The 14,940-nt window shown below is 38.2% G+C and overlaps 1 protein-coding gene across 1 annotated transcript; it reads left to right on the forward strand.

Moving 5' to 3' along the window:
* The first annotated feature begins 14,056 nt into the window (after positions 1-14,056).
* On the forward strand, positions 14,057-14,383 carry LOC120770121 (piggyBac transposable element-derived protein 4-like). The gene has a single exon (XM_040097302.1). It carries the CDS (start codon positions 14,057-14,059, stop codon positions 14,381-14,383), a length of 327 nt encoding a protein of 108 aa, XP_039953236.1.
* The last annotated feature ends 557 nt before the right edge of the window (positions 14,384-14,940 follow it).

Consider the following 14,940-nt stretch of genomic DNA (forward strand, 5'->3'; position numbering starts at 1 on the left):
CGCGCATGACAGTTATTAATTTAGAGGGTATGCCTGTAAGTTTGGTAAGGCTTCGTAGAGAAGCAATCTATTGACAGCCTTGTAACCTAGAAACAAGTGAAATGTGGTGGTGGCATTTTCCTGAGAATTTCAAGAATTTGTCGTACTATAAATATTTCGAACTATAAATATCGGTGTGGACTCTTCCAGTTGTAATTCATACTAGGTAGCCATCCACAATTTGCTTCACTTATGCTCTTAATCGTTCTTTCAGAATAAAGAAAAGTAGTTTATAGTAGTGTGATTGCTCTATTGCTTTTCCACTGAACTTTTTATTTTGAACACAAGAAATATTATTCCGATTGCCATGTGCTGTTGAACCCCCATAAACATAATCCGTGTGCTTACACAGCTCTGCAGGTATCTCGTCTCGGCAAATATTGTTGAAGCCACGGTTTGGACTAGACAATATTATTCACACTCTGCACGCGGGAAATCAACCTTTGAAATGTGGTTTGGTAAGTGCAAACTAGGCAAAATGAGCACCGAGGGCGATGAATACAGTGGATTCTGTGTGTCCACGCGTCGGCTGTTACCTATGAAAACTACAAAAAAGTCCACAAAATAGTTTTGAATGACCCTACAGTGAAGTTGTCGATATGGCAGTTAAAGTGCCTGCCTGAATGTGAACATTATACCATTCGCGAATATTTGGGAATGAGAAAACTCTGTGCAAAGTGGGTGCCGCGAGAGCTCACTTTTGATCAAAAAACAGCGACGAGTTTATGATTCGGAGCAGTGATTGGAGATGTTCAAGCATAATAAAGTCGAACTTTTGCTTCGATATGTAACAATGGGTGAAACAAGGCCCCATCATTTCAATCCGAGGTTTAATCGACAGTTATCCGAGTGGACGGCACACGATGAATCCGTTCCAAAGCGTTGAACAGCGCAACAGTCGACTGCTAAGGTTATGACATCAATAATTTGTGATGCCCGTACTCGAGTATCCTCCAAAGGGAAAAACATTAACAGCGGCTTTTAACATGCATTGTTATTGGAGCGTTTGAAGAATAAAATCGAAAAAATTACCCCACTATTTTCTGTTTTGAGACTGGAAGAAAATTCTCACTGAAAAGAAATAGAGAGGTAAACGCAGAAACGGAAGCATATTTTGAGATGTAAGGAAATGTATTAAAAAATTATATTGAAATTCTTTTCACCGCTTTATTTAAATTAAATTGAATGATAAAATCCAATTTTTCAAAAAAAAAATATTTCTATGTCAGCCTACGAACTTTTCAGACCTCCTATTAGTGTGTTATTTCAATGATCGGAAATGAATATGTTTTCTTAAAAATAATGTTTCTTAACGCTGAATTTGAATGAAATGGGTCTAGCTCGTGCTCGTAAATAATTCCAGAGTATTGCTGGTGTTTTCATTATATTCCTAATATATTTGTATTAAATTTAACACCTTTTGTTGGGTTGATATGTACATATATTTCATTGGCTTTATTCAAATTTATTTTAATATAAATATCGCGAAAATTAACCAGAATATAGTAATGAAACTAAGTGAGTCTAAAAGTCTAGTTTTATACTATCGCAGCCTTTTTAATCATATAATGTTTTGCCCACGACTGAGGTTGCGTGAGTTCAAAATATTTGTTTATACCCGAACTTAACACTTCCTTATGGACAATGTCATGATCTGATGAGTCGGCCTTAAGAGTGTTCGAGAGAAAAGTTTTCGCGCATTGGCGGTCAATTGACATGTGCCCAAATAATAAGGTAACATTGTATTTATTTTGAAAATTCTTTATTCATTCTTCCAAATCAATTTGATCCCCTTCAAAGTAATCCCCTCCCGATGCAATGCACCTATGCCAACGGATTTTCTAATCTTCGAAACACTGGTTGTAGTCACTTTCCGGGATGGCCTTCAGTTCCGTCTTCGCTGCGGCTTGAATCTCCTCTATGGTATAAAAGCGGTGTCCCCGGAGCGGTCTTTTGAGCTTGGTGAACAGCCAGAAGTCGCACGGCGGCTGATCGGGTGAATACGGTGGTTGCAGAACGATATGGGTTGAGCTTTTGGCGAAATGATCAATGAAATTACGAGGGCACTATGGGATGGTGCGTTATCGTGGTGTAAAAACCAAGAATTGTCTTTCCACAATAGCGTTACGCAAACGACGCATAACGTTCAAATAATATTCCTTGTTGACTGTTTGACCGGTTGAAAGGAATTCATAATGCACAACACCACGATAATCGTAGAAAACAGTCAACATGACCATGATTTTTGAGCGACTTTGGCGCGATTTTTTTGGTCTCGGCTCTCTTTTGGCACCATATTCGCTCGATTGATCGGTCGTAAGCATAGGTATCGTCGTCAGTTATAATGCGTTTCATGACACCCTGGTAGTCGGAAAGCATCGTTTCACACACTTCAACGCGACGCCTTTTTCCAAAAAGTTCAATGTTTTCGGAACCAGTCGAGATTTGACGCGCTTGAGGCCCGAAACATCCTTCAAAATGGTATTGGCTGAGCCTTTCGTTATGCCAACTCATCAGCAAGGTCTCTAATTGTTAATCGACGGTTTTTCTACACCAAATCTTTGATTTGTTGAACGTGAGCTTCGTCGGTTGAGGTTGATGGTCGCCCTGGACGCTCTTCGTCTTCGACACGTTCACGGCCGGCTTGGAACTCACTATACCACTTGTAAACATTTTTTTAGACATAGCCTCATGACCAAAGGCTTTCTGCACCATCCTCAACGTATCCGCAGCAGAAAATTGATTCCATAAACAAAATTTAATGCAAATTCTTTGCTCAATAAATTTCGACATCGCAAAAAACGAAAAACTCACTTTTAGCAGCTCACAAAACGACACGTATCTCACACAATAATAAATATTTTGACATGAAATTTGACATAAATATGACTGACAGTACTACCAACCTAAAAAATATTTCTCCAAATCCTTCGACGCGCGCAGTTTGAATTCAAATGTCCCCTTATTTTTTGGGCACAGGTGAATAGTTCTAGTTCAGCGAATCAAGAGACAATGGCTGCGCTGGCTATGCCATGTTGACCGGATGGAAGGAAGATTTTCGATTCAGGACGAGCCAGTGGAAGCAGAGAAAGAGGAAGATCTCCACTCCGTCGGAACGACCAGGTGGTGAGGGACCTGGCTACACTTGGAATCTCCAATTGGCGGCAAACAGCAGAAAAGAAGTACGACTGGTGTGCTGTTGATAACTCGGCTATAATCGCGTAAGCGGGGTCTACGACGGTGTAGAAGGAGAAGCTATATTATGTATTCTATGACTTGTTAAATGAATATTTAAAAACTTATCTTTGAGTACTCCAACACAAAAGGAGAAGATAAGAAACAATCAGGGTAAGATTCTACATTTCTTACATTAAAAACAAATAAACTATCAGGGGAACGAAATTTGAAGTTGTAGTCTGACCAGATCATAATTATATATATGTAAATAGTTATGTAGGTGTAACTGCAGCGCATCATCATCCTTCGATTGTCAACATTTGAAATCTCATTAGCATTTCTACACTATTATTACCAGAGATTTAAATTCCCACTCATTTAGTTTCCCAAATCTCATTATTAACCAACCCATCAGCAGTTGTGTAGTCATTTAGCCGCTTAAACGCCCAGCTAGTAAAACGCTCAGCGCAAAAGTCGAAACGGAAAAAATTCCAACATGCCACCGCGTTACATCCCATTTCAATTAACTTGTTGATTTATAAGCGTTTCATTGAGTTTTAACACTTGCTGAGTGTTCTCGCTGCCAAGCGAGTGTGTGCGTGCGTGTGTGTGTGTGCAATGAATGAGAAGATGTTTGAAATATTAGATTTTAATCGATAATAGCTCAATTTTATGAGTATCGAATGTGCATAAAATTAAATTGGAAATTTACGGTCCATAGGCGTTTGCGGCCGCCTCCTCAGCCATTCGGCGCTACAAAGAGAACAACAAAAACTCGAAAATATTTGTTTGCTTGCGTTGGGACGGCGCATTGCTTACGCCACCAACATGACATACATATGTACAAGCAATTTAAATGTATATACCAGTTACTAAAATATTTCGCCGACAGATTAATACTTGCGTGCATACAGTGTGCGCAAATAAACATGGTACTTGGCAGATGGAGGCAGTTGCAGTCGATGCAATCGTCGAGTTGTGTGCTTTTCTAGTTATTTATGGTATGCTTGTGGTAATAAATTTCAAATATTTAAATAACGCTGAGTTTATAAAAGCTTATCACAAATGTGTAAAGCCTCAGTATTTATAATGGCGTTTCTGAAATCGCATATTAATTGGCGGCAATAAAATAGATAACACAACGATTAGTCGCAAAGTAATCCCATTTCGATAATATTTATGGAATTTCAGCTAGTTATTCTTGATTCTGAAGATCTGCGTTTATAAAGTATGCGGTTTGTGAGTTGGTGTGGGGACTACCGACAGCATACAATGTTGAAAGTCGTAATTTGCGCTTTGGACGCAGAAAGCGGAGCATGCGGCGGTGTTGTGATAGACATACAGCCTTGACTCTTCAAGACTATGTATCTTTATAAAGTGATGAAGGATATATGGCTTCAAAAATTACCCGCCTGAAAGGAAATTCTACTATAGCAACATTGAAGTCGACAATTTCAATGCTGAAGCGAACATTTTGATTTACGAGCTGCTTACTAGAAGTCTACTCGCCTTTGACATGCAAGTTTATATGGCCTTCCTGGGTCTACTAACAAATGCAAAGTAGCTCAATTTAGTTACCAGCAGCAATTTGAAACTAAACTCCATATCAGAAGTTGAGGAAATTGATCGTTTAAATAAGGCCGATTGTATCACTCACTGGTTCGGCTTTAAATAAATATGGCAACTAGGCAGACTTCAGAGATCGTCACATGCAGAGTTAACAGTGACACTAAGATCGGCTCATCAGCTCCACTTGACGTTATGCTGTGATTACTACCTATAAACTTGCTCGACATTAAGCCACTATCTTTATGATATTGAAAGATGCAAGGCTGTTAAATGTCGGACCCTTTAGCCATGCAGTTACTTTTGATACGATCATCCTTAAAGATACGAGTTCAGTATTCTTGTGACCCTCTTAAAACTACGTCTGGAATTTCTATATTGAGAACAACATATTTTACTATTTATACTGATGGTTCGTAAATGAATACGGTAATATCTACTCAAAAGATCACTCACAGACTTATTCCGGACATACATTCGTGGATAGATGGATAACATGGGGACTTGGATTTCCACCTGACCTAAATACTCAGTCATGGTTGCTTTAGAAGCTACCTATACAAATATCGTCATAACTTTTCAGGTATAAAGTGAAAAGTTATAGAAGTGAAGGAAGGACTAAGTTCGGGTGTCTCGAGACATTTTCGTGCTCTCACGCGCTGATAAAGTGATAATCGAGATTTCATTATCCGTCATTTACATATTTTTCAAATACCGTATTTTTGTAAAGTTTTATTCCGCTATCATCATTGTGGTTCCTAATGTATATACTCGTATTATACAGAGAAGGCATCAGATGGAATTCAAAATAGCGTTATATTGGAAGAAGGCGTGGTTGTGAATCGATTTCACCTATATTTCGTAGATGTCATCAGGGTGTTAAGAAAATATTATATACCGAATTTCATTGAAATCGGTTAAGTAGTTCCTGAGATATGGTTTTTGGTCCATAAGTGGGCGCGGCCACGCCTATTTTCAATTTAAAAAAAAAAAGCCTGGGTGCAGCTTCCTTCTGCAATTTCTTCCGTAAAATTTAGTGTTTCTGACGTTTTTTGTTAGTCCGTTAACGCACTTTTAGTGATTTTCAACATAACCTTTGTATGGGAAATGAGCGTGGTTATTATCCGATTTCTTCCATTTTTGAACTGTATATGGAAATGCCTGAAGAAAACGACTCTGTAGAGTTTGGTTGACATAGCTATAGTAGTTTCCGAGATATGTACAAAAACCTTAGTAAGGGCGGGGCCACGCCCACTTTTCCAAAAAAATTACGTCAAAATATGCCCCTTCCTAATGCGATCCCTTGTGCCAAATTTCACTATAATATCTTTATTTATGGCTTAGTTATGACACTTTATAGGTTTTCGTTTTCCGCCATTTTGTTGGCGTGGCAGTTGGCCGATTTTGCCCATCTCCGAACTTAACCTTCTTATGGAGCCAAGGAGTACGTGTACCAAGTTTCATCATGATATCTCAATTTTTACTCTAGTTACAGCTTGCACGGACGGACGGACGGACAGACGGACGGACGGACAGACAGACATCCGGATTTTGACTCTACTCGTCACCCTGATCACTTTGGTATATATAACCCTATATCTGACTCTTTTAGTTTTAGGACTTACAAACAACCGTTATGTGAACAAAACTATAATACTCTCCTTAGCAACATTGTTGCGAGAGTATAAAAACCACACTTGGAAATAGTCTCACGGTGGAAAAGTTGACTGCACTTATGTGCGAGTCGTCGTCTGTAAAATGGAAAACGGTCAGCGAAGTGACAGCTCTAACTATGACAAAATTGAGACATTTACAACATATTAGGCGACAGTCAATGCGCAGGAGACTTAAACGTCTTCTTCTCAACCATGAAGTAATATTTTGTCCAGTGGTCCCGTGTGAGAGACATGACATGTTAATAGGTTACGTTTTGCAGGTTAAAGTCCCGTACTCCGGGAAGGTGTTTTCTTATAGCAATTGGAGCGGTTTATCAGTAATAATGAGGCGAATATTCTCTCTCAAGACGTCATTTGTCTCGAGTTTATCTGCATAGGCAAGTGACTTTACATAATCCCAAAAGCAAAAGGTCAGTAGCGTCAAATCACACGACCTTGTAGGCTAAAGCTTCCTTCAAAATTAATTTTTCGTCTTGTTGGAACCATAGGACGTCCACATTAATATTCTCCAATTCAGGCATGAAAAGGTGATTAATCATGACAGTAAATAACATATGGTCAGATTCACTTTTGAAGAAATATGTACCAATGATTTCCTCCGCCCAAACCAAACCGTGACTTTTCCAGGATTCCCGGTATCTAAACAAATTATCATCATCGCAAATACAACAATTTTGCTTGTTGTGAAAATTGGAATGGCACTGACCAATTTCAACCAAATTTTGTGTGTGAGGTTACCCCGATCTCCTCATTCAATAGTACATTGTGATTCGCCCATCTTCAAACTTTGTATAAATAGTGTTCTCAAGGTATTTCATCTTCCGCCCACAAATTGTCGAAATCGGACTATAACTTTCTAAGGGCCCAGATGCAAAATATATGGACCTCGGTGCATGTGGCCTAACATGTGGGTCCATTTGTGAAGTTTAGTATTGAAATTCATGGAGAATACTTTTGTTGTGACAGCACATGTTTGTGTCAAAAATGGCGTCAGTAATGCGCATGATCTTAAAATACCTACCATAAATGTTTTCAAGCTTCCGGTTGACGTTCGAGCATTTCAACTGGCGACTTTAGATTTTACAAATCTCCACAGGAAAGAGTAAAATGGTGTGATATCAAAACATATTGGTGCCAAACAAATGGACTCAAAATCTATTTATTGATGCGATGCGTGGGAAGAGGCGTCGTCTTGTTGTAATCAAATGTCGCCGAGATCATGAGCTTCAATTTCACCATGAAAATATGGACCGATGATTCCACCGACCCACAAACCAGACCAAACCGTGGTTTTTCTGGATAAAATTACAGCTCATGAATGTCTTTAGGTTGTTCTTCGTCCAAATTGTGGCAATTTTGCTTGCTTACATACCAATTGAGCCAGAAATAGGCCTCATCGTTGAACAAAATTTGCTTGAAATTGTCGGATCTTCTTGGAACTTTTAAAAAGCTCATAGAGAGGAGCGATGGGATGGTCCGCCGAAGCCGCTTTAGTTCTTGCACAAGCTGTTTTTTTATGCTTTTAATTTAAGATCTACGCCCAGTCGTTCGATACGTCAGTTCGGTCAGTTATTTGACTCTCCACAGCCTTCGTGTACACTCTGAGCTACGGTTGCCACATTTTCTTCACTGCGTGCTGTATGTGGTATATTCGGTCGAATATTATCCAATAATGAATGCTGGGTCTCAAGATGGGTGATGCGAATAGTACTCCCGAAACTCATTCTTTACAGAACGTAATTTTTCGTAAGTCTTTCCATGATGAAATGTCAAACAATATTTAACAAAAATAACATGACGACTTGACACGACTCACACGTCATCTGTCAAAGAAAAAGCTATTGAAAAAAGTACCTATACTTGGATCACCCGTTATGTGTATGTATTATATCCATAAACTTGATTTAGCAACATGTGTCTATCGAGAAATCCAATGTTTAATTATCAGTAGCATAAAGTCAGCTTCTTGGCTTGTTTGAAATACAGAAGCGTTTGCGTTTTGATGCGTTCAAGATTGTTGCGTAATTAACGGGCACATTATTAGTTGTAAAATGCAACTTCATCCTGAGGCTTTGCAGATTACATTTTAGCAAAATGCATTAAGTCGCTTAAATACCGTTAACCACCTGCTTCTTACTCACTTAAAATATTGATTGGCGTCGTATCCGCCCAAATGATTTTTGCCAAATCCGCAATTGCGCACTGTACAGTGGGTCAAAATCGTAAATGTATGATATATTACTGGAAAGATTTGCCTTCCAATTTCGGCTTGTTTTGTTATATTTCAAAGTAGTTATCACCTTGTGGATTCTGTAATTAAAGTAGATACAAACTCCTTCAGTCGGTGGCCTCCTTCAGGACCACTTTGATTTAGATAATATTTTATTTAACACTAAGGAATTTAAATTCAGTAGAATGACAATATTTGAGGTACCAAAAGATATATAATATTTGTTGTGTAATTTTTCTTGGCTTCTTTGAATACATCAAGCCTTACTTTTCCTTTAGTGATTTTACACAAGACATTCTAATTTGTGGCATTGAAACTCCACTCTACAACCACCGCAACTAAAAATGAATTTCCAATTATTTCAAAAGCAATTTTTAAGAGTAAGCTCCACTGTAAGCCAGTCGATTATCCGTTTATTATCGTACTTAGGTACTACCATATAATTATTACTCGATTAATTCTTGTTTCCACTAAATAAGTAATTAAGCTGTTAATCATTTTGAGCACATAACTGACAAATGAATATAAATCTACGTTAAATATTTAGACTCTTAAGCTTTTGCAATGGTGTTTCTGAGTCGTTAGAGTGATGGTTATTACTAATGGTTACAAATATATGAAGTTATTTTAAAGCTTACACAGTACAAGTTTGACCTAAGTTCATGCCGCAAGTTTTATTCAATTCCAAACCTGATATATTTGTGTTCAGTTTAATAAAAGCAAAGCTACAGAAGAAAGAAAATAAGTTGTTTGTAGTGGCTTCTTGGCAGGCAATTACACAAATCTGACAATCTGCAAGATAGACCTGCGAGGAGGCAGAGATGTGAGTCGGACAGTTGTCATATTGAAATAATATTTTTTCTACGTCGAATTGCAGTTAGCCGCGCAAAGAAGATAGTGGCTGTATACAGCATTCAGCATTTTTTGATTTCACCGCACGATTTATTTCCCAAAAACAGTGATTGAATCACAAACCAAATCCAAAAATCCACTGATACGACCTCTTTCGCACAAAGTTAAAACAAAACAAGTAAGGAAGAACTAAGTTCGGGTGTAACCGAACATTGTATACAACAATCAAAACCAGAGAAATAGCTTAAAATGTAAAACGTCAACCAGAGGATCGGAATTTAAGCAATTTTACATATAAAGTGGTGGATTCTGAGGGGGAAATGGGGAAAAATTCTCCCCTTACAGCTAAATGACTTTTAATAATTTTACTACTCTGAAAAAATATAAAGTAACAAGAAAATCAACTATTTTCATCGCAGCCGTGTGCTAATTTGAATTTATAATTAGGATTTTTTGCCGTGTAACGTTCCGAAATCTAAGACAAAAAGCTATAAAACATTTTCGATACGTTTATACAGACACCAAAAAAAAATGGCGTCAGAACTGAAAGTTGACAAAGAAAAACAAAGAATCTGTGGCCGACAATAAAACGTGAAAGTTTCTGCGTGAGAACGTTCTGTTGAATCAACTGAGTTTGTTGCTTACGCGAAAAGTATGTACTTTGAAAACCAAAGAAATAGGAATAGAAAAATACGAGTATTCAAAGGTTTTTTGGATAATGAAAATGTCATCCGACGATTGAAGCTCAAAGGTGCGCTTGATTAGTGGCAGTGCTATTGGGGACAGAAGCAAAATTCAAAAGACAACAGGTTACCGACTACTGTATTGGAAACGTTGAAGAACTTCAATGCAGACCTATGTATACCGCATAGTTCACAGATTTCTTCGCATATTCTGCATAATTCATGTGACGAACGAATGCTCTGAACGCTCTCTCGACACTTTGCCGCAGGAAAAAGGTGGCTGAGGAGAAATATGTTTCAAAATAGATTGAAAGCCCTGGCATTGCTGTACATGCATCATGAATTTGAAGTCACTGCAGAAGAAGTTATCGAGAGATTCTTAAAGCTTGGCCCACACGATCTGACTGCAGTATTTTACATTGCAATAACGCACTTCTACGATTTGATTATATTAGATGATCGATTAGAAATTTTGTATAAAGACTACTATATTTTGTATAATAATCTTGATGTTTCAACTAAATGTTTATTTCCCCACAAAAACTGTTTATGGATCCACTACTGATATAACTCAAGCACAGACCGATATACGAGGGCTGCTATATATATTCTGGCCTAGGGCAACACTAAGTGTTGCCAGGTGCAATCTGACATTTCCATTGCAAAGTTTGACATTTTTTAGCAAATCATCACTCAGAACGTTTTGTCATTTAATCGCGAATTGTTTTATTTACAGGGAATTAAAAAATTCATCTCGGCCAAAAAATGGAACTAACTCGTGAACATTTTCGTGCGATCATTTTTCACAACTTTCGAAGTGGATTATCACGACAAGAGTGCATCGATGAACTATACTCTTTGTATGGCTATGAAGCACCATCCTATAGCACTGTGAAAAACTGGTACAACGAATTCAATCGTGGCCGATGCTTGCTCAAAGACGAATTCCGTGAAGGTCGTCCAAAACCAGCCGTTGTGCCAGAAAACATCGATGCCGTACGTGAACTGATAATGCAAGACCGTCATGTAACATACCTTCAGACAGAGGCATGCCTACGCATTTCTCCCACCAGCATACATTCGATATTGCATGAACACCTGGCCGTAAAAACGGTTTGTTCTCGTTGGATCCCGCACAATTTGACAATCGCTCAAAAAAAGGCTCGTGTGGATTGGTGTAAAGAAATGCTGAAAAAATACAATCGCGGTGCTTCAAAGGACGTTTATAAGATCGTCACAGGTGACGAATCATGGATCTATGCGTATGAGCCCGAAACAAAACAGCAATCGACAAAAACAAAAAAAATATAAAAAAAAACAAAAAAAAATTTAAAAAAAAATTTCGTTGATAAATATGCCTATTTACATTATTAGGCCAGAAATATATATAACAACCTACGTATTCGTGGTATATAGGGGTAGTATCGACCCGACTTCGTTTATTAACTATACTCATATTGCAAAAAAATTTCCCTGGGTGTCATTAAGGTACCTCACATGTAATCGCCAATCATATTATATGTAGTAAGTTCAGCTGGCGCTGTTTGTCGCCAATTGGATATTCCAAGTGTAGCCAGGTACTTCTCCACTTGGTCCTTCCCCCTACGGGTATATAATTTTATGTCTGGCATATTTAGTGATTGACTTATCGGGCTTTAAACAGTTTTTAACAGTACCCGTTATATGGGGAATGAGCGCGATTACCATTCTATTTCATCTATTTTCACACTGTCGGTAGGAGTTCTTGTAGTTTTTGCAATAGACCAAAGTGGTTGTTGTAGCTTTAGTAGCTCAGGTGATACATACATATGTAGTATGTTAAAATTATTAAAGGGCGGGGCCACACCCACTTTTTAAATTTTTTTTGTTCACAGGTGCCAGTTGCTTTCATCTTGATCATTTATATATAATATATAACTCTATAACTGTCTCGATTAGTTTCAGGTGATACGTACAACCGTTAGGTGAACAAAACTATAATATTCTGTAGTAACATGTTGCATGAGAATAAAATAATATTCTTTTGGAATCTGTTGACTGTCATCAATAAGTTTCTGAATATGTAGATTAAAATCTTCCGATCTTCAATTATTTGGAACTTAGAAGTGAGCTTTTCGAACTTTGGTGGCAGCGAATGCGTCATTAACCCTCCGATGTTCATATGGGTCTGGCCAGACCCATTCGATCTTTAAATGTATGTAGATCTTTTATTTTTAATATCTGAGGCTTCTTAGTCCATGACTTCCTAAAATGTAGTGTGCTAAACACAATAAAGTAGCAAAATTAAGATTTTTGCTATATTTGTTGTAAAAATAATAATTTTAAACTAATTTCGTTTATTAAGCTCACTTGGGTCTGTGCAGACCCATATAAGCTTCTCATGTAAATTGGTTAACCGTTAGGTGCAAACAACTAAACTGTTAGCGGAGGCAGCGGCAGAGATAATTTTTTAGTTGACATTTGACAATTGAAGTGAACACGTGTTTTTTAAGTAGTGGGAAGTGTTTTTTTTAAATAAAATGGAACAAGTAAATATGGATGAAGTTGATGTGTTGACGCGTTTGCTTCGTAAGCTAAACGCAGCAAATGTGAGTCCGGAAGAACGTCAGCGACTTCAGGCACAAATTGAAGAAATTATGGGACAGGAGTCCGATCCATTTGAAACAAGTGGCGACGTAGAAGATGATGAATATTTTCCAGATGAATATGACTTCGGTGAAGCATCAGATATAGAACAGGAAATCGAGTTAGAGGCTGTTCTGGATAAAAATCATGATGATATTGAGGATTTGTATAGAGAAGCTATCGCCCTTGAGGCTTCAACTACAATGGAATCATGCAGCACATCTATTACCCAGGGCCTTATATACAGGTCGAAAGATGGTAGAATGTGGAATTAAAATCCTCCACCACCTGGAAGGCCTCGTTGTCACAATGTTACAACTTTTACTCGTAAATGGCCACTACGAGGAGCGTCACCGAGTCATAAAGCTCTTTTCAAGCTATTGCTGTCTCCTGAAATCGTAAGTATCATTGTGCGGGAAACCAACAGAAAAGCCGTTGAAGCGTTTCGTCTATGGAATGAAAAGCATCCCAGTAATAAACAGCGTTCTTGGGTAATGACTGACGAAGACGAAATGTATGCTTTTTTGGGATGCTACTTATTGCTGGTGTGTTCCACTCGAATTCTCAGCCAGCGAAAGAATTGTGGGCCAGCTACAATATGCCAATTTATAAGGCCACTATGTCATTGAATCGGTTCAAGAGCTTAACTACTTTCATCCGTTTCGATAACAGTGGTACTCGTGCTGAGAGGTTGAAGCAAAGCAAAACTGCTGCCCTGGACGATGTATGGCTCATGCTGATGGCCAATTTAGAGAAAGCATACGCTCCGGATTGTCATGTAACCGTCGATGAACAGTTATTTCCATATCGTGGGCGCACTCGATTCACCCAATATATTCCGAGTAAGCCGGCAAAATATGGCATGAAAGTGTGGTGGATTTGTGACTCTGTTTCGAACTACCCTTTGAAAGGTATAATTTATACTGGAAAACCACCAGGTGGCCAGCGAGAAACGAATCAAGGTGAACGGGTCGTCATGAAATTGATGCAAAATTATATGGACAGTGGTAGGACTGTTTATGCTGACAATTTTTTTTTCAACATACAACTTGGCAGAAATGTGAAAATGTACCGTAAGAAAAAATAAGACCTTCATTCCGCATGAATTGCTTAACCCGAAGCGTGATGTTAAAAGCACTTTATTTTGTTATCACAATAATAATATCGGTCTGTGCTCGTATATGGCAAAGCCGAAAAAGCCAGTAATTATGTTATCCACTGCCCATTACCGTCAAAGCACCGATCCATTGAAAGGATTCAAGCCAGATCAAATTTTGGACTACAATAAATTTAAAGCGGGGGTAGATACAATGGATCAAATGTTGACTGGCTATTCGTGCAAACGCTCGACAAACCGTTGGCCACTGGCAATGTTTTATAATATGCTGGATATTGCCGATTTGGCCTCATTCATCATCTATGACGAGCTGAATCCGGCAGAGCAGAGTGATAAGAGGCGCTCATTTATCATTGAATTGGCACGGCAGCTAGTTATTCCACATATGACGAAACGGGCGACTAACCCATTAGTATAGAGGTTTGCTCATATAAGACAAGCAATGAATCTTTTCAATATCAAGGTGAGCATGAATTATATACACACCTACATATATCTCCGCGTATAAAGATATGTGTAGGCATGTATTCATATTTACTAATTTACAATAAATTATTTCGCTACTTTTAGGTACCGGAATCTTGTCCATCGACATCAGATGCAACACAGCAACAATCATATGCTCAAGTTGCTTCAAAACGGTCATCGTGCTACCGTTGTGCTGCTTCTTCTTCGAAAAAGCGACGTAAAACTCGTTATAACTGCAGCAAATGTAATCGTCCCATATGTCTTAATGAACATTCCATGCAACTATATAGTTGTAAACCCAATTGCTCTTCATAATTAATACTAATCCGTTCAAATAAATAAATAAAATTATTTTTAAAACCGTATTTCTTACATTATTTTTATGGGTCTGGGCAGACCCTTATGATGCACTTACCGCATCATAAGGCACCGAACATCGGAGGGTTAATAGTATGGAAAGCAAACTTCTTGGCTAATTCTGTCTCTAGGCACAGTATAGCTAGTCCT

Source organism: Bactrocera tryoni, chromosome 3 (assembly GCF_016617805.1).
Source record: "Bactrocera tryoni isolate S06 chromosome 3, CSIRO_BtryS06_freeze2, whole genome shotgun sequence".
In the NCBI taxonomy this organism is placed as follows: Eukaryota; Metazoa; Arthropoda; class Insecta; order Diptera; family Tephritidae; genus Bactrocera; species Bactrocera tryoni.

Excerpts from the sequence above, each read along its gene's own strand:
- LOC120770121 (XM_040097302.1), top strand. The coding sequence starts at position 14,057 with ATGTTATCCACTGCCCATTACCGTCAAAGCACCGATCCATTGAAAGGA.